The sequence below is a fragment of the Ascoidea rubescens genome (assembly GCF_001661345.1).
Source record: "Ascoidea rubescens DSM 1968 unplaced genomic scaffold ASCRUscaffold_1, whole genome shotgun sequence".
NCBI classification, from domain to species: domain Eukaryota; kingdom Fungi; phylum Ascomycota; class Saccharomycetes; order Ascoideales; family Ascoideaceae; genus Ascoidea; species Ascoidea rubescens.
This window is the reverse complement of record NW_017962913.1, coordinates 1,524,809-1,550,490: the sequence shown is the minus strand read 5'-3', so window position 1 is coordinate 1,550,490 and position 25,682 is coordinate 1,524,809. Positions and strand designations below refer to the sequence as shown.

General features: G+C 30.6%; 7 protein-coding genes across 7 annotated transcripts; 3 read left to right on the top strand and 4 right to left on the bottom strand.

Annotated features, from left to right (window-relative positions):
* Positions 1 to 122: 122 nt before the first annotated feature.
* ASCRUDRAFT_31083 (uncharacterized protein) lies at positions 123 to 959 on the top strand (the record flags this gene model as incomplete). Its single annotated transcript, XM_020190244.1, has 1 exon — positions 123 to 959. A coding segment is annotated over one exon (837 nt), but the record flags the coding sequence as incomplete, so codon positions are not given.
* A 416-nt stretch (positions 960 to 1,375) lies between these two features.
* Positions 1,376 to 3,256, bottom strand: ASCRUDRAFT_67928 (uncharacterized protein; the record flags this gene model as incomplete). Its single annotated transcript, XM_020191450.1, has 1 exon — positions 1,376 to 3,256. One exon carries the CDS (start codon positions 3,254 to 3,256, stop codon positions 1,376 to 1,378), a length of 1,881 nt encoding a protein of 626 aa, XP_020050176.1.
* Positions 3,257 to 3,866: 610 nt separating this feature from the next.
* On the top strand, positions 3,867 to 4,346 carry ASCRUDRAFT_31026 (uncharacterized protein; the record flags this gene model as incomplete). Its single annotated transcript, XM_020190237.1, has 1 exon — positions 3,867 to 4,346. A coding segment is annotated over one exon (480 nt), but the record flags the coding sequence as incomplete, so codon positions are not given.
* An 850-nt stretch (positions 4,347 to 5,196) lies between these two features.
* On the bottom strand, positions 5,197 to 7,362 carry ASCRUDRAFT_73626 (uncharacterized protein; the record flags this gene model as incomplete). Its single annotated transcript, XM_020192369.1, has 1 exon — positions 5,197 to 7,362. The coding sequence occupies one exon, from the start codon at positions 7,357 to 7,359 to the stop codon at positions 5,299 to 5,301; it is 2,061 nt and encodes a 686-aa protein (XP_020050174.1). The 3' UTR covers positions 5,197 to 5,298.
* A 120-nt stretch (positions 7,363 to 7,482) lies between these two features.
* SRB8 (Srb8p) lies at positions 7,483 to 14,362 on the bottom strand. Its single transcript, XM_020192368.1, has one exon. It carries the CDS (start codon positions 14,347 to 14,349, stop codon positions 7,669 to 7,671), a length of 6,681 nt encoding a protein of 2,226 aa, XP_020050173.1. The 5' UTR covers positions 14,350 to 14,362; the 3' UTR covers positions 7,483 to 7,668.
* A 227-nt stretch (positions 14,363 to 14,589) lies between these two features.
* On the bottom strand, positions 14,590 to 16,002 carry ASCRUDRAFT_30063 (DUF1212-domain-containing protein; the record flags this gene model as incomplete). The annotated part of the gene is made up of 1 exon (XM_020190158.1): positions 14,590 to 16,002. The coding sequence occupies one exon, from the start codon at positions 16,000 to 16,002 to the stop codon at positions 14,590 to 14,592; it is 1,413 nt and encodes a 470-aa protein (XP_020050172.1).
* Positions 16,003 to 21,183: 5,181 nt separating this feature from the next.
* On the top strand, positions 21,184 to 22,452 carry ASCRUDRAFT_67923 (uncharacterized protein; the record flags this gene model as incomplete). The annotated part of the gene is made up of 1 exon (XM_020191449.1): positions 21,184 to 22,452. One exon carries the CDS (start codon positions 21,184 to 21,186, stop codon positions 22,450 to 22,452), a length of 1,269 nt encoding a protein of 422 aa, XP_020050171.1.
* Positions 22,453 to 25,682: the final 3,230 nt, after the last annotated feature.

Genomic DNA, 25,682 nt, shown 5'->3' with positions numbered 1-25,682 from the left:
CCTGGAACAAATTCAAAATCCTACAATTATCTGATCTTCATTTCTCCTCAGACTTCGGCCGCTGCATCGATTCCTATCCTCCACTATCAAACTTCCAGCTAAACTCCTGCAAAGCTGACCAAAGAACCCTCTCCTTCTTGAACCAAATCGTCAAAAAGGAATCCCCCAACCTCATCGTCTACACCGGCGACATCTTCCAAAACATCAACGAAATCGACTTCGAAGCAACCATCCTAAAAGTCTTTTCCATCCCAATATCAAACCAAATCCCCTTTGCCTTCACCTTTGGTTCAAACGACATCATCTCTTCTACAAACAAAGAAATAATCCTCAACTACATCTCAAATCTACCTTTCTCTCTAACAAAAAAATCGATCAACCTAGATGGCAGTCTATCAAACTATCTCCTTGATATATCCAATGGCGACGCCCAGATTTACATCCTAGACTCCTACCAAAACAAAATCAATCACCTCCAAAATGACTACATCAAAATCCTACACGATAACAACAATAAAATCAATAAAAACTACAAAAATATCGATTCTCCCTTCTCTTTGGCTTTTTTCCACTACCCAATCCCAGAATATAGACCAAAGGGCCCCTTCTCTGTCGTAGGCCAATATAACCAAAAGGAAAAACTAATCACTGAAACTTCCCCAGAAACCAGAAAAATCCTAGGACAATTCGTCAATATTGTTAGCGTCGGCCACAAGCACACAAATGACTGCTGTATTCTAAGCTCTCTTCCACACGACGACGATATCTGGCTTTGCTATAACGCCGCTGCTGGTGAAGGCGGTTATGGAAACCCCCAAATAGCCTTCTCCAGAAAAGTCAGATTATTCTCTCTAGATAAAAACAAAAAAAAAATAACTTCTTGGAAAAGAGCTGAAAATAATCCCGATTCAATCATTGATTATCAAGTGCTCGTAAATGATGGTAAAGTATCCTCATAATATTATAAAAATAAAAATAAAAATAAAAAAAATCCCCTCATAAAAACTGACAGTAACATTACAAATTGGCTTAAAAATCATTATTTCATTGTCTCATTATTCTATTATTCTGTTATTTTATTTTATTGTCTAGCCATTTACTCATTTGATTCATATCCTGTGAATATTTTATTTTTTTAATTACCTATTTGAAAAAAATTACTTTGAAAAAAAAACATTTTGTTTCATCTTTATTTTTTATTCTTTTATTCTTTTATTCTTTTATTATTTTTTATTTTTTATTTTTTATTACTTTTTATTATTTAAAACACACACAAAAAAAAAGCATATATAGAATTATTTCTAAGATCATTTATACTATATTATTTAAATTGCATTTTTCATCATGATAAATCATATTACTTTTACTTTTAAATTTAATTCTCTTTTACTGCCAAAGCAGCTTTTATTACAACAGGGTCAAGCTCTTTATTCTTTACATCTTCATATTTAATACCATGATCCGTTGAAATTTCATCTTGGTTAATATTCTCTTCTAGGTTGATATTTTCTTTATCTGACTTATTCCCAGAAACAAAAGAAGCCTCATAATCACCTATCGGATTATACTTTAAGTTAATACTGGCCAGACATGAATTCTCAATGGAATTAGTTTCACTGATACTTGATCCGTAAGTTTCATTTGTTTCAACGTTCTTTTCTTCGTCAAATGTGGGAGAATAAAAAATATTGGAAAAATCGGTCAATGGCGAGAGAAATTGCTGCTCAGTCCTAGCTTTTGGTAAACAATTTGCAGCCATACAGCTCTCAATGCCATCTTTCTTTGCTTTGCTCATGCTATTCTTGCTGATGCTTCCAGCAGTATCGGCGTCGAAAGCACTGTTGAGGTATTTCATCTTGTTGAGCGTAAAATTATCGCCAAGTGAACTACCAAATAATGCATCGTTTGAACTATTGTTGAAATAAGAGTCAATAGAAGAAACAGATTCCATTGGATAACTTTGTATTTTATCACTGTTATTGATAATTGCTGATAATAATCCCATCTTGTTTTCCAATTCATTTTTTAGGTTTGCATTTTCAATTTTATTCACAATTCCCATAAGCTGCGTTAATACAACCATTTCCTTGTTTGTGTTTTCATCTATTTTATAAAGCAAATTATCCAAGTCAAATTGAAAACATTTGATCCGATTCATCAATGTATCAAACATGTTCGAGTAACTGTTCACAAAATTTTCCCATTCGTATTTCGAAAGGTTTTCTTTATCTTTTGCATAATTTCTTAGATAATTTGGAGAAAAATAATAAGGTGTGTTATATTCATGAGTATAATCGAATGATGAGAAACCAGAATTAAAATTGGAAATAAATGAATTAGTTGAATCAATAGGGGCAGCAAACTCAACTAGATTCTCGTAAATTCCCTTTAATGATTTCATACTGTTTGATATCTTTTGATAACGACTGCTATTCAAATCATCGGCATTGGTTTTGGTTGCTAAATTTGCTGAAGAAATCTTCTCATATTGAGTTACTGTTTCCTTTAATGGAGAAACCCTGGCTTTTAATTTTTGAGGGGATAAACACCTCAAGGTTGGATTAGGAATATACTCTCCACTCGTATTTAATAAAGAACCAGCATTTAAATTTTCTTTGTCATCAGTTAAATGATCATAATTTCTCAAATCAAGATTTTTTAAATCATTTATCGAAGAAAAGTTTTTAATTTTCAAAGTATCATTGAATGAAGATTTTGCATTTAACAAAGAATTTTCTGAACTTTCTTCCTTGAATGGATTTCGGACTTTAATTGGGTTAGAATTAGTTGAAACAGTTATATTATGTTTTTGAACATGATCAAATCGTTTTGGTGATAAATCAAATAGTTTTGTGAAAGAAGGAGCTTCTTTACCCGGAGTTGCTGCCAATTTTGAATTGTTGAGAGTATAGCTTTTATTGTTGGTTTGGTTACTGTTTAGAAGGGTCGGATTCGTTCTATTATGATGGATTGTGTTTGACTTCGATCGACTACTGTAGTTATAGTAGGATTTTCGTTTTGGAAGACCATTGGTTTGGGGTATTTTGAAAGTGGAGCTGGTGCTTTTACTTTTCTCAATGCTTGATACATATCTTTTGGATGCGATTGTTGGCAAGGCATAATTTGGAACTAATACCTTTTTATTCTGATCGATATTGTTGGCACTTTTATTCCTAACGCTTTTGATATTAGTTTCTGCTTGTTTTCTTTGAGTCAATGCTCTCTCATCCTGGTAAATTAAAAAATTGGAAGCCATGTCTAGCAGTTGAATTCAGCGTTGAAACTAAACAACTGCAAAATTTGTAAAAGAGCAAGTCACGAAAACAGTCTTGATATACCTCTTCCTGTGCACTGATTGTTTTATATTGTTTCCCAATTGGGAATTTCTTGGTTTGAAACACAAAAGCCGAGGAAAACTCCAGCTCTATGGCGCTTTCCATTTTCTGCACCCACAGCACTGGTCACTGGACTTTTTGTGTCCGAAGAAGTTATATTGTTTTGTTTGATCATTTTTTTGGTTCAGGATGGGTTTTCCTCTCAAATGCTCTTCTGGTCAAAGACAGCAGTGGTGAAATTTTTTCCACCAGGGTTATCAATTGCAAGAATATTGAATAATTCATTGGGCTTTGCTAACTGAAATGTCAACTTGCTGCAGTTCTAATGCCACCATCAACGATCAAAACAAACTTTCAAACATAGAGAATAATCTGAACTATATAAATAATACAAATAGCGATTCTAATACCAGTTCCAATACGAACCCCAATACCAATAGTGGCAGCACAAAATACTATTCGATTTCAACTCCAAATTCAACTTTATCAGCTTTCTCAATTTATAGCCCCATTTCTAAAGTTATGAATAGAATGGGTGGTTCGCCAGTTCAATCCTCCTCTCATAATTTGCATAATAGATTAAAGAAAATTGTTAAATACGAGAAAAAATCAGTTAAAAATCAAATCGAATTCATCAATGAACTAAACTCTTGGTCTGCAATTATTCCAAATGAAACGAGCAAAAAACTATTAATTGAATTCTCAAAATGCTTGGATATTCAAAGAGAATTGAATGAAGAACTAATTCAAAAGCAAGAAAATTTAAGGTTACAATTCATCAATGTTCAAAAAAGAGAACAGAAAAGCAACAACTTGAAATTAAAGAGAAATAGATCTTTATCAAAATTAAGAGCTGAAGAAAGTAAAGTTGGTCAATCTCAGAAAATTTCTTTGCAAAAAGAAGCTTTGGAAGAACTGGAATGTTCAATGGAAATTGTCGATGATCAATATATTAGATCAATAAATACCGGGCTAAAATCTTCTTTCATAGAATATATTTTGTCTTTCAAAAGTGCTTCTTACAAATACCTCAAGATTGCTGAATATTTTATGAGTTCCAGCCAGTCTGATATCTCCTCAAGCGGTTTATCAACATCAAATAAGAAATACATAATGAATTTAAGCCCCATCTCAAACTCAAGATACAACTTGAACAACGATCTTAGAACACCCCTATCCAACAATTCAAATTTATACAATAACGCTAATCGTAATAACAGTAATAGCACTCAGATTACTAACAATCATAATAGCAACCATAATGGCCATCACAACAATAATCTAATTGTATCTGAAAATGGATTTTATAATGTTATCGCAGGTAGCGACCCAAAAGTTAATTTAAACCATTTCGTAAAACCTCATATATATCCAAATTCAATTACTTCGTATGGAAAAACATATGCACAAAACCCAAACATTAACGCAAATTCAACACCAAAAAACACAATTCAAAATCCAGCAAAACCTACCATGATTGAAATTAATTCAAATAATATATGTTCCTCTTGTGGTCATATGAATATGTTAGGAAATTGTGTTCATCAAAAAATAAACACAGAAAACAATTCAGAAATGTTGCAGCAAAACCAGAACCAGAACCAAAATTCAAATAAAAATATTAAATCAAACCCTTCATCTCATGATGACTCAAAAAATATATATTTGAATACTGAACAATCAAAACCGTCGACAAGACAATCAACAATTAATACTTTAGAAGAAAAACAAACAATCAAAGGAAGTGATATAAATCATAATTTGCTTAATCACTATACTACTCCGGGAAGCATAGGATTCTTTTAAACAAACATTTAAAGCTTTTTTATTTATTTATTTATTTATTTTATTTGTTTTTTCTTTTTTCTTTTTTCTTTTTTTTCTTTTTTTCTTTGTTTTGATTAATAGACATATTTTCTTTAAGATCAAAAATAATAAAATCTCAACATAGTAACTCTAAATCTTACCCTTTAGTACATAAACTCCAATGCAATTCTCTTTTATCAAAAGTCCAAGTCAACAATTTAAACATTTCCAATTTTTCTTCAAATTTTATTAATTTGAAACTTTTGTTTCTTGAGCAAATACTTTGATTATCGCTCAAATAAATAATAAAATCATAAATCAAGTTTTTTTCAAGTTTTTTTAACTCTGTTCTCTGAAAAATCACCCATTTTGTTAATTTTTGAATTATAATACCTAAATCAGTGCTTTTAATATTAATAAATAAGGTCGTTTCAATATATTCCAAAAATAAACGTATTTTAAATAAATTATTATCTTCAGTTGTAAAAATCTTTTTATTAAAATCTTTATATTTTAACTTGAAGGTTTCAATTAACTTTGGAATTGGTATAGATTCATCTGACTTTAGTATTAAAGATTTAAATTTTTTAAAGTAGATCGAATAATTTAATTTTAATACTTGTTTTAGCCACAATAATAATTTGTTATATATATGTAATAAATTTTCATAACGTATTATTGGTTTTTCATTTAAATTAATCCTAATTTTTGAAAAACTGATAAGTTTATTATTCACAAAAAATTCCAAATATTTATTGAATAAATCGCCCTTTAAATCTAAAAACATAGTGTCATCAAACAAACTAGAATTTAACATTAAATCATTTGAGGGACTTAGAAATGCCTTTAAATTTAATCTTAAAGTTAGCAAATCCAAAAAATTTGAAAGGACCATATCACCATAAGCATCCTCTAGAAATATCAATTGATTGTTAGTATGATTTTCTTGCATATTTTTATTATTTGTACAAATATCATATCCCATATTAGTTTTTTTATTTTGCATTTTTTCCAGTGATAAATTCGTAATAATAATAATTAAATATTTAAGAACTTCATACTGATAATTAGTAATATTAATAATTGAGTCATTGTTTAAAAGTAATACAGAAATTAAATTTTTAGAAGAAAGTAAGGAGGAATGTAAATAAGTATTTGGTAGAGATATTATGTCTAAAAAATCAGAATAATCTAGTATGTAATTTTTATCTTGAAAAATTTGATTTATATGTTGATCTGTATTTATTTCATTTTGACCTATAAATACGATATCATCATCTTCACTCTCACTGCTCCTATTGCTGCTATCATCTTTATATTGACATTGATTAATATTTTTTGAATTTAAATTTTCGGTTGTGTTACTTGGAACATCATCATTATCGATTAAACAATTTAAATTATATTTTTTATTAACATCCCAAGGTTGGGATAATATTGAATCTCTGACATTTAATGTCTTAGCCCAAAATTTTAGCTCTTTTTCTAAGGAAATTTCAACTTTTGAATGGGATTTATCATTCAAACTTTTTGAAAATAAAAAAAATTTCTGAATAGAAATTTCAATGGCTCTGTTTTTCTTTCTGAATTTATTATTCACATTTCCATGAATTTTAATGTAATTGCCTATCAATAAGTACGATGAATTTGGATTTGCTGGACTTTTGCAATTTCTAAATATTTCACTTTTATTCTCCAAAATTGAGCTAACATACAGGGACTCTTTCATGGTGCAGGTCGTCAAATTATTACAACCACTTGAATCATCAATGTCTATGAAATACAAATTATCAACTGTATAGCTGTTATTACTAGTTTTGTTATCATTAAATTTGGAGTATTTCGACTTGAGATCCCTAAATTGTATGTCAACCACTTGAGCAAAAATCTCCACATTTTGAATTGGATAGTTGTTGACCAAGACATAGTTGTTGTTGTGCCACTTCAATCCGACATTGCCATAAACATCTAGTATTGAAACCGAATTTTTCAAGTCTTTCAAAAATAAAGGGACAATTTTTTTGTAAAAAGGAGAGGAGTAAAATAATTCTGGTCGATAAAAGTTCTTTCTCTTGATTCTCTGAAACACACAACTATTTCGTGGAGCAGAAAAATCAAAGATCTTTGCTCTGCCTTTGCTGGTCTTCAAACCTGGATCTATGGGCTTCTTTGCAGGTCTTTTTTTATGGATGCCCCCATCTTTAGGAGTTCCAAACATTGGCAGCTATCAACTACTGGCAACTTTCAGCAAAAACAGCAGAAGCAGAAAAAACCCCAGAGAATATATGCTATGTGCAAGTCGGAACTGACTACGGTCACGAGCTCTCCCGGATATATTGTCGGAAATCAAAGAGGTATAACCTCAAAAGGCGTTTTTGTAGTGCTTTGATGAGAATTGTATTGATAAAAATGGTTGCTATCAAAAAGGAAGCTATGATACAATGCGAAAATATTACAATGCTATGTATAGAAAAATGTATAGGATAGTGTGCAGAATAGTATATTGGCGATCCCCTGCCTGTTGTGTCTAGAGGGGATTTTCCTTTTCTATTGTGGCATCAAATAGCTGAAGGTTGATTGCCCCATCGTTGAGAGTGGCATCTTTATTGGCCTCTTCTAGTAGATCGAATGGTTTTATGCTCAAATTGAGGTATTTCTTGTTGATTTTATCAAATAAAAACCACTCTTTGTCGTGGATCTCATTGACCTCGAGTTCTTTGGAGCTGAAATACTGCTCGATTTCACTAAAATCGTTTTTGATACAATTTTCAAAGTACACTTTATTATGATAAATCAGACTTTCATTTAGGAATTTTGTGTTATCAATGCCATTAGTCAACTTGCTTGCCTCAAGAAATCTTGAAGAAACCGTGCTATGATCTTCCAACTCACTATTGTATCCACTCTCACAAACATTATTGTCATTGCTAACTTCTTTTTCATCTTTAACGTTGTTGATGTCATTTCGGGTTTGATTTTGTCTCTTGCCTGTATTCAATAAACTTTTAGTGTCTCCATCAACTTCAATATTCTTTTCTTTTGCATAGTTTTCAACCCCAGTTTTGATTTGGCAAATTATGTCATTGATTAGCTCGTTTATCTTAGAATATGTTTTGAACAAATCAATTTTTAAAATCTTTTGAAAGGCAATTATAATTTTTCTATACTTGTTTTTAATTTTGTCATTAGTGGAAACCAAGTTCAGAATAAACAAATTTTTGTTTAACTCAATAATTTTCAAAAAAATTGTATACCCGACTAAAACTTCGTTTTTGGTAATCTTATCTTTAGATTTCTGATAGCTTATAATCATGTTCTGAAATCCGTTATTAATTAAATTAATGGTATTTTCGTCGTTCAAATAATAGAAATCTTCTTTTGATTTCTTTAAATAGGTTAAATTATCACAATCCAAAGTTTCATTATATTTTTCTTCAATATTTTTTTCATTAGAAAAAATAGTTAAACCTGAATTTAAAAAGTAAGAAATGTAAGGTGCTAAATTGTTGAATTTTTTTATTCTGTATTTATTTAAAATTTCAGGGCTCTGACTATCATTATCATTATTATTATAATTACTATATTCATTAAAATTTAACCTCATTTGAAAAGGAGTTGAACTAGTCAAAAAAATTTCATAAAACACATTTAATATTTCTTTTTTCAAGATATCATTTAAATAATTAAAAATGTTTTCCAATACTTTTAATTTTACCTTATTTTCAACAATATTATTTAAAACACAGCCTATCAAAACTTTATAAATGATTTCCTTTATTATTTTTCTATTGTTATTTTCTTCTTGACTCAATAAAAGACAGATTATAGCTTGACAAATCACTATATTAAATTCATCTAAAATAAATATAATAATCAATACATTTTTCGAGTCAATGGTCAAATAATCCGTTTCAGTATCTTCGTGATTTTTCAAACTATAAAAATCAAAAATCCCAAACAGTCTATAAGGATAAAATAATACCTGAATAAATAGTGATATGATAATTTTGGTATCAATTATTGTGTTTCTAATCAAGTAATTTATAGTTTCAAAAGTATTAAAAGTTAGCGATTCTAATAATAATTTTAAAATCTTTGATTTGTGATTCTTCATCTCTCCATTTTTAATGTTTTCTATAACTAAACAAAATTTATTATTGTGAAATCCATTTGTGTGATATCCAAAATTATTTTCAGGCAATTTTTTAAGAAAAATTAATCCTAAATTAATATTTAAAAATGGATCAACCTTAAATAATTCATTTCGAGAATAATTCAATTGATGTCTGTTCTGAATTAACATAACATAATCTTCATAGTCATTAAAAACCAAATCCAAAATAAACGAAAAACTTGTTTCTTTTATTCGGCAGGTTTGATTATCAAAAGCAAATTTCTCATTTGTTTTTTTCAAATATAATTTAAACATTAGTCTTATAAGCTCTTTCAATGAAATAAAGTTATTTAAAACAAAACATAACAATATATTTAGATATTTGATATATTTTTCTTTCTCCTTATCACTTTCACTTAGTAACGAGTTTGATATCAATGAATTAATAAAATTGCTGATAGAATTGTAGAAAAATTCAGCTTTTAATTTTTTCACTAATTTAAGTAAATTTGTCAAATCTTTAAAATTCTTTGAATTGCTATTAAAATTTTTCCAACTTTCTGTATCTGTTTTGGATATTATTATACTTTCAGGACTATTAAAAACCATCATAAAAATATTACGAATATTATAATCGAAATTATTGAAATTATCCGAAAATAAAGTTCTTGTGTCAATACCAAAATTATTGACATTGTCATTTAAAGTAAAGGAATCAATTAAAGATTTAACCGGCTGTCTGCTCATGTTTATTTCATAAGAAATTAGCTCATCTAATTTTTTTAGCAATTCACTGACAAGACCAAAATGATTTTCATCTGATAAATAATAGCTTTTGTTATCCTCATTTCTGTTTTTGAGCACTTCTTTTAATTCTTTTGGTGAGAGCATTTCAGATATCGATGAAAATTCCTCAACAAAATCAGATAATTTTTTCGAAAATCGTTTCAATAAATAAAGAAAATTATAGTCAGGAGCGTAATTTTGACTATTAAATGTATAGTTGTAATATCCATCAATAAAAAATCTGAATAAGTCAACAAAATTGAGTGTTGGATTTTTCACTTTTGGAACATTAGCCAGCTTAGATGAAATACTGTTATCTGAATAGTAATTTATCACACTTTTATAATTATCTAAAATTTTCAATATAACATAAAATTGTTCTGAATCAAGTTTGATAATTACCTGACTAGATATCTTGATGTTTTCATATTCATTCATCAAAGGTCTTGATAATTGAATGGAATTGGGAGACGCTAAATAGTTAAAATTTTGATTGGAAAAAGTGTCATCCTGAAAATTATAGATAAGAAAAATCTCTTTAATTAAACTAAAAAAGTTTTCCAATGAATAGAATCCCTCAAAGATACTAAATAAAACACAAATTTTCTCGCTGGTAATATTCCATGTTTTCACATAAAATTCTCCACCTTGATAGAAACTCATTGAGCCGTATTCCTGATTAATTAATTCATTTGAACTGATTTTAATACTTTTATTTATTAATTCATAGTTCTCCCCAAGCATAAAGTTGCCCAATGATTTCATCAAATATTCAGCTAAACTTATTTTTTTATCAATATCCAACTTTGACAAGTATTCCAAATCAGATGTTGGGATTTTAAGACCATCTTCAAAAACATATTTTATAATCGAATTGTCAATTATGCTTTCAGCTTTGGTAATACAATTTGAAAAATCATTATCTATATCGGGTTGCTCAAGTAGTTGATCTATTATACTTTTTGAATTAACCGGATTGTTCTGTTTAATATCATTAAATATTTTAGATTTCAAGTTTTTAAAAATAATGTGAATTTTAGATGTTCTCGCAAACTTTAAGTTTTTCAAAATCAAGTAATGAACTAAATTAGAGTTTCTCATCTTTTGAGGTGATTCAATGTCATATATCATGCCAGATGAAATCAACTTTTTTGAATAAAGATCAATTGAAAATAGGTTAAACTGACTTAAATGATTGATAAGTAGAACTAAAAACTTCAAGTTTATTGGTTTAAATGGTATAAGTGCTCTTGTGAAGATCTTTGTATTTTTTTGAGTAATGTTTTCAATTCCATTTAAATTAAATTGAGAAATATCTAACTCTGTATCTAAATTTTCAAAAATGTTTAAACTTTCAAAAGGAACCTCTGGAGAGTTTGCAATATCAAGAAGAAAATCTAGAATTTCTGATTGTAGAAATTCGATTATCCTGCCCATTATAATTTTTTTCTCTTTTAAACCAAAATTATTTCTTGGAGTGGCTTGAATATTATTTGATTGAGTTTTCAAATTTGTATCTTTGACTTGGCCATTAAATATTTTTGATAAAAATAATCGACATTGAAATAAAAATCTTCCAAAAATTTTTGCTACCACTAAAATTTTGTGTTCGTATACAATATCACAATTTCCAATTGAAGCATTAAAATTGAATTTACCCAATTCGAAATTGTTTACAGACCAATCGAGCATTAATCTTATGTTTTGTCGTATTATTTTTAGCTTTTGATTTGTAATTGATTCAATTTGGTTATCATTGTTATTATTAGATTTCAGATATAAAGAGTGCAATTCTTTGAGTATTAGAAAATAATTATCGAATATGAGCATAATTAGCTGGTTAATTTGGAATTTAAAGAAATTTTTTTTCAAATTATTTTGCAAGTTTGATAGGTTAAATTGATCATTTTTTAAAAACAAATTAAGAGGTGCATCTTTTTTATTAATTAGTTTTAGAGATAGGTCTACTAGTGAGTCATAAATTTCTTGGTCATGGCATATAAAAGATTGTAAGAAAAAATCTCTTTTATTTAAAAAATCATTGAGTTTCTGTAGTAAAAGCTCGTTATTAGTAAGATTTCTCCTGTTTAAGATTAAATCAAAATCTAAAGTGTTAGTTTGAGTATCTGTATCGCTATCATCATCTTTATTTTGTTTAAGTGGTTTTAGAAGGCAATCATTTTTAAAGCAAATTTCATTGAATCTTTCTTTTTTTAGTAGAATTAGTATTTCATCAAAATTTAGAGACTGGAAGTTAAAATTCTTTTTCAAATAGTAATAATAATTGACGTCGTTGAAGGTTATATTAAAGTCTGAATTAATTTTTGAATCAGGATTGATTAGGGATTGGATATTTTTATAATCTAGTTTATTTTTAGGTTTTAGTTGTATATCTAGTATATCGTATTTTATAAGGAAATTTTTAGTATCGTTCCAAGTTTTTAGGGAAAGCTGGTCGATTTTTTGAATTATTAGCCAGTCTGATTTTTTTAGGAATAAGAAATTGATCAAGTTTTTAATGTCATAAAGCATTGATAGTTTTTTGAGGTTTAGTTCTTTATTGACCTTTGAGGCATCATCTATAATTTTTGAGAAGGAGTCTAGATTTGAAGAGTAATTGAAGTTTATAGGGCTATTACCAAAAGTTGTGGGAGAATTTACTTGGGAATATATGGAATTATTCGAGAAATAGAATTTATTGTTATTGGTGTTGGTGTTGTTGTTGTTGTTATTGTTGTTGGGAGTGTTAATGTTTGAGTAGTTCTGTTGGACTGAGGTATTTGGGTTGAAATTTTGGTTTGTGGATAAGTTTTTTAGGGATAGTTTATTCAAGATAAAATCGTATTTGAATATTAAGATTTGAAATAAAGAAGATAAGAGGATGTCGGTATTTTCTGGAGATAGATCTGAGGTAGAGGTGTTTATATTATTTGTATTATTTGTATTATTTGTATTGTTTGTATTGTTTGTATTATTTGTATTGTTTGTATTGTTTGTATTGTTTGTATTGTTATTAATTATGTTGGGAATTAGGAATTTTGAAAAGATTTTGATTAGTTGTAGTAGTAAGATTAGTTCAAATTCCTTTTCTACTTTTTTGAAAGAGTTTATTAACCAATTGAAGAAGATGTTTCTGTTTATTAGTTTTTCATAAAAGAGATTGAAGATAAGGTTTATAATATAGGAAATTTTGTATTTTAGAGAGGATATTAAGTTTAGAGATAAATAGTCTAATAATTTTTCATCAATAGTGCTGTTATTATTGTAATTACTATTATTGTTATTGAAAGTAGTGGTGTTTGATTGGTCGTTGATGTTGATATTTTTGGAGGATGAATTGAAAAAAGCGTTTGAATATTGAGATAAGATGTTATCTAGGTAAAAAGTTAGATGGGAGGTCCATTCATTTATCCATAGTTGGTATGAATTGATAGGTAAGTTTTGTTTTCTTTTTATGATTTTTAGTTCATTTAGACCTACGCATTTGATGAGCCAAATTGCTCTTGATATAGGGACTCTTTTTAGGATGATCTGGTCTATGAGGACTCTATTTTTGATTCCATAGGGGATTTTCTTTTCAGCCAAGTTCTTTAGGGGGATGTTAATTGAGGCGAGATCTCTTAACCATGCTTCTCTTTTGGAGTCAGTTAGCGTTACTCTTGAGGGAGGCTGGAAAGAAGAATTGTCAATGATTTTGTCATAGTAGTTATCTCTAACAATTTTGAGTTGAAGGAGATTATTCGATAGATCATTTAGATTTTTCAAGTGGATGACTAGCGAAGCAGCAGAAGCTAGTTCATTTCTTATGGGAGAAGGTTCGACGAAGCCTTTATCTAGATGAGAAGAGGTTATGGAGTCTTCAATAGGTGTATGGTGCCAGGGAATAAAATCAGGGTATATTGTGTAGTAAACATCACTGTAGTTATCAGGCAAGGGTCTCTTTCTGGAGTTGAGAAAAGCAGGAGAAGAGACAGGAGAAGAGGAAGAGGATAGAAAAGTGTCGTAAGCATTAACATCGCTGAGATCGTTTTGCAAGTGAGCCTGGCTGAATCTTTTGATGTTGTTGCTGTAGTCTTCGAAGGGATTTGTGAGCAGCAGAGACAGTGGTTCAGCAATTCCAGAGAGTGGGAAGACGTCAGGATGAGGAGAGTTCAAGCTGTATCGCAGGTTCAGCAACTCGCTGAAGGGGTTTTCCTTCCTGATGGCATTTCTTCTGGAGACGAGGGCAGAGGCAGCGTTGGAAGACCTGGTTTGGCGATAGTTTTGCACTTTCCGGTGGAGCCTGGAGTTGTTCTGGCTGCTGTACATGGTGGAGGTGAGGCCTGGTCCACTAACAGTGGTGGTGCTTTTGCTGATCAAGGTGGATGAGTTCGTTCCGGCAGCTGATCCGTGCCGATCCGTGCCGCTCCGTACTGCACCAGCCCTTGTCCACCGCCACAGACTGCGCCGCAGTTCCGTTGTGCTGGTTTTCCTGCTTATCTCTATGCTTGTCTATATCTGTCTATATCTGTCTATATCTGTCTATATCTGTCTATATCTCGGAATAGCTTACAATGTGAAGATGGGTGTTCTCTTCTTGCCAAAAGGATACACTGCAATGGTCGAAACAAACAACCCCACAGAAATTCCCAAAGCAATCTCGATCATTGTGAACCCAAAGGCCAAACTGCTGGCCTCGCTGAAGCTGGATGATGTTTCTGCTGCTGCTGCTGTTGTTGTTGTGCTTGTTGTGTTAATCACCAACTTGTTTGCACTTTGGATACCAGCTAAAAGTGTGTTCTTTGATGCTATTCCTCCTGGAACTTGCACAAAAATTGCTGGCAACATTGCTGACACTGCTAGTCCTTTGTACACCCTTGAGTACAAGTTGCTCAGAACACCAATAACAAACGCAGCCATCGCACTAGTATACTCAGTCGAGTCCTGGAAATGCATCGATGCAAAATAACTAACAACGTACCCAATTCCAGAGATCACTATCATAATTGGCATCTGGGTCCACTTGGCTTGATTCACCAAGGCCAATGCTATCGTAAATGCTGGAACAAAGATAAACCTGTACCATGGACTCACACTGTTTGCACATTCCAAATTAGAAATAGCCCCACTGTCTATCCATCCATACAACGCTGCTCCCAATGTTATACCAATACCCAAAAACAACGAGTAAATTATAGCATAAAACATCCGAACTGTTCCTGCCACAATGTTTCTAGACTGAATCTCCAATGATCCACACAAAATAATATATCCAGGCAAAATCAATGCTAACGTCCCTTGAACAACAGCAGAAAAGCAAAAAGTTCGTCCATCATTTATTGTTCCCAAGGCTCTTCCAATAAAACTAACAACAATCGATGCAAACACCTCAAACACATTCGAATATAAATGTGACTTGGGACTCACGTAAAACTTCAAAAATCCAACCAACAACCCAATAATAAAACAAATTGGCATATCTTGCCAGCTTCCACTAAACGCCATAGGCGTAATCATTGCTGAGCCAAATCCATAAATGAGAACACACAAAAATGGCGAATATAATGGTTTAGACGACAACAAATCGTCCAAATCTCTTGATGCCTCCTCCACTCCTTTGATATCGTGAACAACGTCTTTGTAAATCGCATAAGCCTCCTGTAGTTTGTGTAAATTCAATCCCTCGGGACTCTTGATCAACTGCATCTCGGAAGTTCTTGTTGATGCATCTCCAAAAGACATGAGCATTGTTCCTGGCATATACATAAACTGCCCATCCAATTCCAACACTCGAGATGTCATTATCATAAACTCTTCAAGTCGATGCGTGGGAGCTCCATAAAGAATTAACGCCTTACACAACCGAATTATAAACCTTTGTCGTTGCAACACATCGGCGATATGAACTGTGATTCTTGCTTCAACTGATTTGCTCAACCTTCTGTTGTGAAAAAAGCTGCCTCCTGAATTTCTCTTGGGCATATAAGGTCGAGACATTGTGCTTTTATCACTTATTATTTCTCCATTGAAATTCTCAAACTTAAACTTGCTCTTATTCGACGTTGGTTCAAAAACAGGTATATTACTATTGCTTGAAAATAGGGAAATTGATGAATTATTTCGTTTATGTTTATATATTGAAGGTGCTGGCGATTTCGATGTTCTTCTTGGTGTTAGAAAAACCTCTGGTGAATTATTACTGTTATTATTATTTGAATTCTCGTTTTTAGATTCCTCACTATTACGGCTATTAGTATCAATTAAATTAATCTCGGGAAGTTTTATATTGGTTTTCTTATCTGGTTCATCTCCAGCTTTACCTAAATTGACCGTTGACTTGTTTTTTTTCTCTTTACCCTTAAGCAAATTAGAAGCAGATGACATAAATCTTCGATGCTTAGAATGGTTATTTCCATTATTATAAACCTCATTCCGATATCGATCATCATGATAGTAATTATTATTTTGATTTTGATTTTGATTTTGATTTTGATACAATTTCAAAAGCGACCCTAAAACCCCAAGCTGGATTTTCTTTGGTGGGGGGCAGTAATCTTCTTGCATTGAACTTGAACTTGAACTTGAACTTGAACTTGAACTTGAAAAAGCACTATCATTATCGTTATCATTATTATCATGATTATCATCACGGTTATGATGATGATTATGATGGTGATTATGATGATTACGAATATCATCTTTAGAATCAAGAGATGAGCTTGTTGATGACCTAAAAGAATAAGTGGAGTAATTCATATCCTCCATTCCATAAATTCCTCTATTGCTCCTTATGTATTGATTGATATTTGGAGCTGAATCCAAAAAATCCAGATTCTTTTCGTTTTTGAAGTCGTTGTTATTGTAATTATGATTTTGTATAAATTTCTTAGCTTGGGAATTCAAATCTAAGAGCTCGATATCGTCATTGTTGCCATTACCATTATTATTATCTATAGTTGGATTGTTTTCCTCATCAGTGATTTTGTTCCTTGAATCGTGGTGATTGGAGGCACCAGGGGCAAGAGACGCGTTAGTGGAAAAATCTATATTTTTGATTGCAGAGATCTTTGATTTGAAAAAATTTGAAAGCTTTTGTTTTTTATTAGAATGAGTGTTATGAGTATTATTTTCGCCAATAGATTTATGAGGGTTAATTAGATCGTTTTCAACAAAAGTTGTATTTGTTGAAAAGTTTGTGTTTGATTGGATTTTCGAATTTGAATTGGCATTAGAATTGGAATTGGGATCTTGATTTTGATTTGAATTATTTTTCATGAATGAGGATTCTTCAATTGAATCAAAATCCGAGTTTATGGATCTTAAGTCAGAGTCTTTTTGGTTTCGGTTAGCAAAATTATTTAAATGAATGTTCAAGTCATTGTTGTTATTGTTTTTATTATTGTTTCGGATATTATTTAAATTGTTATCGTCATTGTCATTATCATTGTCAATGTGATTATTATTATGATTATTATTATTAGAATCGTAGTTTAAAATTTCATCGGGTAAGTTTACACTGACTAGATTTTTGTTTAATAAATCATTTGAGTTTTTTTCAATTTGAATTTTTTTTTTATTCAAATGAGTAGGAGGGAAATTGATGTTTGAGATGAAATTTGCATTTAAAGTTGAGTTTGTGTTTAAATTTGGACTTAAATTTGGGGAATTATTGTTTGTTGTGCTGATGGTATTATCATTAATACTGTTATCAATATTAGGAAATATAAAATTCTGATTTTGATTTTGATTTTGATTTGGACTTGAGTTTAGATTTGAAATTGAATTTAAATTCAAATTTGAATCGGATTCAATTGATTTGAAAACAGGTAGATTGTGATTTGAAGTATGTGTGACAGGAATATTTTCAGGAATCGTTGGGGGAGTTGTTACAAAACCAGTTTTTTTTCTTGATTTTTTAGTAGTGCTATCATTATCAGCAATTGGTGAAAAGCTGAAGTAATCAATTTGTTGTTTGGTAGTGGGAGTTGGCGAGTTATTATTATTATTGTTATTATTATTATTATTATTATTATTATTATTATTATTATAATTGGGCGAATTAAAGGAAATGGATGATGATTGAGAAGGAGATGGGGAGGTATGGTTAGATGTAAATTCAAATTTTGGGGTAGTAGGCATAGTTAATGTATAGTGATCAGATTGTCGATAAATTTCTGTTTTAGGGTATAGGGTATTAAATATGGAATAGGTGATTGAGGACTAAAATAGTGTTGAGGGAGAGTGAGACAGCAAACGAAAATAAGGCAAATGAAATAAGATGGCAGAAAAGATGATGAAATATAATAGAAAGAGATGAAAAACCAATTGTCTATTCTTTATAGATTGTGGACTATAAATAGTAAATTATAGCAGAAAACGAGAGAAAACAAATTGCAAAGATTTGCAAAGATTTTAGAATTGTACAATTTTGTAAGGAAAATGGCGATATTACGGCTATTTAAGACGAAGAAAACATAGCAAATGGTCAAGAAAAAAAAAGGGAGAATAATTGATATTTGTGTTTTTTTATAATATACTTTTCGGAAATGAATAAAAAACACCTTGGAATTTAGTAATATGAAGTAATATACCTTAAATGAAAGCAAATAATTCAAACAAACGAAAAATGAACCAAAAAAAAAGAAAAACAAGTAAATTGAAAAGAAAAGAGCGAATTAAAAAAGAAGAATAGTATTAATAGGTATTAACTTTAAAGGGTTTCTGGATTTTGGGCTTATTTTGTTTTAGAATATACGTCCATTAGTGGTAAAGGAAAAAGTGCGATATAAAAAAAACGAATAAGCTGTTTCTTTTTCTTGCTCTATTTTTCGCACTGAACACTGCTGTAATTTGGGCGAGTTTGGCAGTATCCAACATAAATTGCATAGAAAAAGCAACTTCCCGGAGAAGTTTTGCGAAAATAGCGTATCGAGACCTCAGCTCAGCTCCTGAGAATCGAGATTGACAGAGGTAGATTAAATGCAGGATAAGAGCAGGCTTTCTTTTGTGTGATGTCATTAAGAGACACGCCATGCAAAAAAGTATTACATAAGATCTGAGTAAGAGATTGGGTCTCTGTAGCAAATGGAGCGCGTCGCGTAAGGGGTTTTGCGGTAGCGTGACTCTGCTTCCTTGTGATGTGGCTTTAGCTCAACAACCATTTAAGATTCTCATAAAAGGGACTAGAAATTTGAAGAATTTTGCCACTAAAATTTATCAAAATTTAGCAAATGTAGGAAAATTCGTCGATCACAAATCTATTTATAAAGCCTGCCCAAACGTTTCTTTAGGGCTTTTGAAAGCGCAATGTTATGCGTAGGACTGTTGCAAGCTGTGTGTCTATTCTGATTAGCCCATGATCAGTGATTTCTGCTAAATTTCTAAATATCTTTCCCGAATGAACACACCTTTAGACGCTAGCTGATCATGAGATACTTAGATAAGGAAAACTGGAAAGGATAAGAATGATAGTTGGGTCACTATTAATCACCGATAAATGTTGTTGGAATGGGTGCGATTTCTAGGTTGACTGAACGATTTAAGAAATGAATTCTGGAATTAATCTCCGGTTGAATCAACAAAGGGACTTGCTGATGATAGTGTATCACTATTACAACATTCAGTTCATTTATCATAGCAAATGTAGCTCGCACAAAGATCACAAGCAAGACAAAAACCAAAAATAATCATAAAACCCAAATTACCAAAAAAAAAACAGTTTGCTTAATGTAAACCTGCCTTTGAAAAAATACAATGTGATACATATGCCTTTGTAGTTTTGGGAAGCCCAATTAATGGAAACAGCGATTGCTATCAGTTGCAAGGACTGATAATGAGTCAACTTCTTAGACAAATAATCGAGGTATGGAAAATGTAAAACTTTGATGGGCTTAATAGCAGTTATTTTCTATCATCCAGCACCAGCATCTTGGGTGAGATTAGTAATAATACCAGCAGTAGGAAGAACAAGTGCATCTATCATATCTGATGGCAATGGTCGCTGTTTGTGCATTCCGTGCTGACGGAAATGCTCCAATAACACAAACTGGAACAAACCGGTGTAGAGATAGCAGCGATTCTATTGGTGACGATAACGACGACTGCAAACCTTATTTGATGGATCATCAGCTTCCTTTTCTTTACCACAAAAGCCTGAATCAGCGGAGCTTTCTTCTCACAGTTTTCACAGTGTTTCCTTTGAACAACCTCCACGCCCCCACGATGGGATCCTTCAAGCAATAGTCTCCAGCTGGACTTCAGAGAAGGTCGCTGGTCTCCATGGCGCTGGTGCAGAGCTGGTGCAACACAAAAACGCACGGGTTTGTGCCGAGTTCACCTGCCCATCGTGTTCAAGTAGCGCGCGCTATCCTGTTCAAAAGAAAACTGTGGCTGGTGGTGCATTTTTAATGCAGAAGTTCGCGGAACTATTCATAATCTGACATATTACTGTCATTTGCAGCAGCAGTTGCGCAAATAAACGCTAAATATATGCAAAAAAGATGCGTGCTAGTTGTTGATATGCAGTAATCTGTACACACAAATGTTGCGACGTAATGTTGGCAAAGCTTAAATGGGACATTGAGATAGATATTGCCCGAATGGGATTTGTCTAAAATGATCATCACTTGTTGAGAAGATAAGAGGAACCAGAAAGCTGGTTGGGTTTGGGAGTGCCTGAACTAGAGTGCAACTACCCAGAGTTCCCGTAGGCTGGTCTTGTGCTTTGAAGTGGGAAACTCTAATTGGTAATCAATTGTTTGATTGTTCAAAAACTCACAACTAAAATGCTGAAACCTTAACTTAAAATCACTGGGAGCAATTAACTTGCAAAAATTAAAATATTATCATATAATATAATATTATTAAAATAAAAAGTATAATTAAAATAAAAAAGACAAGTTTATTACTTTATTCTTTTCACTAATATAAATACTTTAGTTTTTATCTTTTTTCTTCTTCTGCTTTCCTCCTGTTTGCTACATTAGACCTTTATACTCCATTTACTGTTTTCTATATTATATTATCATCATATATTACATTATATTATATTTCATCTCCTTACCTTATCTATACTGATAATCTATTCCATACCCTTCAACTCCACTCCACTTCACACTATACCACACATCTAATTATACTATACTGGTATTTACAAAGGACATTATGATTATCAAAAGTGAGGCGATCAGCCAGCTTTTCTCCAGTTTCTTAAAACAATCTCCATTGACTCCAGACCATGCTTCTTATTCCTTATCTTTGATTGATTACGATAACGATGGTCAAGTCTTGTTTTCTTCACTAGATTCAAAACTAGCAAAGTCGGAAATCGATTTCAAGAATCAAAATAAAAACAACCAAAGTATCAGCGCTCAAAATAATTTCAATAGCATGAATTTATTACTTAAAAATCTAAACTATCAAGTTTATCAGGATTCTCTAAAACAAAGGACCTCTTCCACTTGTTCTTCCACAAATATACATTCTACTATTAGTTTAAATCTCTCATCTACTAGTGAAAATGATATAAATAAACAGTATTTACCAGAAGACCAGGAAATTGATTTATCTGATTTGGATTCACAAAATAAATATCCATATTGTAGCGCAGCTACAAATAAAAACACAAAACAGAAAAACACTACTACTATCAATAATAGTACTGGTTCCATTTATTCATCAATTTGTAGTTTTTTCACATCAAAATTTAAAATTTTTTCAACTGAAAAAAAAACAGATTCAAATCCTCCTCAAAATGATTCTAATCCTCAAATGAATGATAATGCCAGATCTTTAATGGAAGACAAATTAACAATGGATTCTCAAATTTTCTTGAATTTAATTAGCTTTTATGCTTATAATTTCTTTAAAATTTACTTTAAAAATTTATTAAATTATTCCAATATCAATATCAATGACAATAAAAATATCAATGACAATAAAAATACTAATATATTCAATAATAATAAACTTAATAATGATTTAATTAAAACCCCAATTCATTTACATTTCAATTTGAATAACAAAAAAATCTTTCTAACTCTCTTTCAAAGGGACTTGAATCTATTCAAAAAACTATCAAACCAGTCAGAAACTGACTTGGTCATTAACGATTTGTCTGACAATATTTTTACTTCAAAGGATTACTCATTATCCTCCTCTTTTTCTTCATCATACTCAGAATCTTCCTCCTACACAGTTCCTTCTTCACTACCTAACAAAAAACAGAGAAAATTCTCAAAAGAATTTCCTGATTATAACAATGATGGCTATAATGGTGATGACGAATCAGAAGATAACTCAAATCACCATTATGATTTGGAATCATCTTCAAAATATCTAATCATGTTTGTTTCAGATAAACATTATCCTGAAGGCTTTGCCAAATTAAAATTAAACAAATTAGTTAAAGTTTTACAAGAAAATGGTTTGTAATCCCACTTCTTTCCTATATTTTACTATATCCTATATCCTATATCCTATCTTATATCTTATATCTTATCCTATACCTTATCCTATATCTTATCCTATCAATTATATTAGCTGTATCAACTTATAAACTTATCTATCAATGCTCAATATAATCATTCTTTAAGGCTATAATATATTTATCTCATATTTTTATCAGTTCATTTTCTCTCTTGTTTTTCTTTGTTTTTCTTTTAATATTATTCCTAGGTTCTGTATTTTGGTTCTCTCTCTACTATTTTAATTATTTCATTTATCGATTTATTTCTTGACTTTAATGACTTTTTAATTTCTATTACTTTATCTTTTGTACTATTTTATTCTATTCTATTCTATCATTTATTTCTGAACTCCAAATAATAGTATATTATATAATCATATTGTTGGCAATCATAAAATAAAATACAATAAAATAAAATAAAATAAAATCCTGCTATATTTTATTCTCTCTTTAAAGAAATTTTAATTTACACGACAGTCTAATAAACGTGTGGTCTTATTACAAAATATCAGGCACAGTATTTGGTAAATTGTAAAATATAATTAATATAATTAATATTAATTTGAAATGCACGCCTTTCATTTTGGTTAAAGCTGTTTAATTTTTTTATGGGCTTTCAATTCCATTCTATATATATAAATAATAAGTTAATACCTTAAATAATAAATTAGTCAACTGTTTTACTCTGGCTGTTATCTTAGGGAGATTTCAAAAAGATAGCAATTTTCTATACGATTTGTACACAAACTTCAAATTTATTCAAATTTACTCAAATTTATTCAAATTTATTCAAATTTATACAAATTATACAAAGGTTATAAAATCTTTATATAATATTTAATTTCTTTTGAGAGTGCTGTCAAGACCCCAAAGCAGATAAAGAATCGGTTCATAATTGATTCAAATTTGATTCACAATTTGCTCATACCCAATTCATAAAGGGTTTATAAAAAAAATATTACAATATTATTATTATAATATTATTTGAAAAGTATTGCAATATTATACGATAGCTGAATTAAAATTGTAAAATGAAGTGAAATTTAATTCCGAAAACCGATTTTTTTTCCTTTATTTGATTTACGAATACTGGGATTGCTTTAAATTAACAAGGTATTTCACTTTGAACGAGTTCAAATCGAATTCGACTGTTTTAAGATTGTTTCAATTTTTTCACAGCTCCTTCAGAAAGGAGTGTATGGGTTTGGTGAATTATAAAAGATGGGTAATTCTTCATTGGGCAATTTGAATTAGCGAGAAGTTGGAATTACAATTTAAACTCATCAGCTTCATTAAATTTAAGAAGTTTACTGCCTTCATCAAATAAAATTGGAATAAAGCAGAAAATAAAAAATTAACTCGAAATTAGCGAATTAAAGTTAAAAATCAGGTTGAAAATGGAGTTTTAGGCTTATAGAAAGTAGCAAACTGATGTTGTATATAAAAGCGATATTAGATATAGAAATGATATAAAAGTCAGTGGAGAGAAATAGGAATGGAAATAAGAGTGGATAAACAAACTATTGGCTTAAACATTAAAAGTCGAGGAAGTAAAGTTTACGAATTTTAGTAAATGAATGAAAAATTTTCAGGAGCTTAAAAAGAGAAGTAAAATTACACTGATGCAAATCATGAGTTATCGAGTATTAATATATAACAGTGATTGGAAGATTAAAATCCATTTGATCTGTACAACTTATTTGTTTTTAGTTTTAATTAATTTTGCTCATACTTTTAGTTTTAGCAATACATTTGCTTTTAGTTACACTTCAATTTTAATTAAAAGTTTGATTGGATTCTGATGTAAAGTGACCGGATCTTACAATTCGGTTGCGTAACTCCGACTACCACACGATACCGGTCTGTTCCGTCTACCTACCGCGAGTTTCGAACAATTTCACGAGTGAACGTCTGCCAGAAAATTTACGTTCGTTTGGACCTTCTTAAACTGGACTGTCTCTAACCAGGAATTACTTGAAATAGTAATGTTCTTCTTTCAAAACTCTAAATAACAAAAATCGAATTTTGGTCAAAATTTGTCACGTTTTTGGTAGATTTAAATATTCCATATGTATCTTATATTTTAGTGGCCATCTAGACAGTTTTAGCATTTTTCTGAATAATCCAGTGATTTCTTTTTATAATATCCAAGATCATAAAACGTTATGGTATAATGTTGTTATTCCAACTCTAGTAAATTGTATACCAATAAATTAAGATGTGGGCTGTTATATGGTTGGTAATTTTTACAAAGAAATCGAACATCATAATTGTTACAACTTAGCATATGTGATATCATTACTATGGTATAATATACAAGGTGATGGAGAAAAATTGATTCTATTGTTTTATGATGGTTGTTGGATATAATTGGATAGTGGTGATAAGTGTGAATTCTTTTGTGGGTGTTGGATGCATATTTAATTTAATAGGAAAATCAATAAACAATCATGATCATATGCTTTGATTGTCTTCCATTTTTGAAAACGAAGTGTTAAATTTTGTTATCCTGTTAAAACAGATGTCCTGCTTTGATCAGAAAATGTCACATGCAATAATATTTTTTTGGCTGAGTGTGGCAGTGAACATTGGTCCCTTCCATAGCATCTAAAAACAGATCTTTGCTCCAAACTTTGATAACCTCAAGCGAATAATTTTCTCTTACATGTTTCACAGGTTTTTGCTCCATCACAATCCAGACTTTTTGACCACAAATCTCATCAAACTGCGTCCTCCTGCGTTGTGTAAGCTTTATTTGGTATTATTAGAAAGTGTTTCAGATGCTTCCACTTTAGGCATTTTTCTTGGTCTTTTATTTCTTTTTCTTCCCCTTCACCAGTGCTGATTTGACACTTTCTCTGAACTTTTTATTTGAGGTTGAAGAAGTTTTTCCTGATGCTTATCGCATCATAATTATAATACTCTGCTAACTTGATCTCAGATAGATCTCAAAAAGATCTCAAAAAGATCTCAAAAAGATCTCAAAAAGATCTCAAAAAGATCCCACCTATCCTTAATTGATCTCTCAATGGTCTTCATCTTTCTGAACTGGTACACAAAATCTATTTTTCACATTTGTTTTAACTTGATTTATAGATGGTTTAATTTGGAAACTCAGCATATTTTTAATTATATATATTTATATCATTTTCCAGACGTTCATTGCAAGTAGCTCTCTTGTTTATTTCAGAAAAAG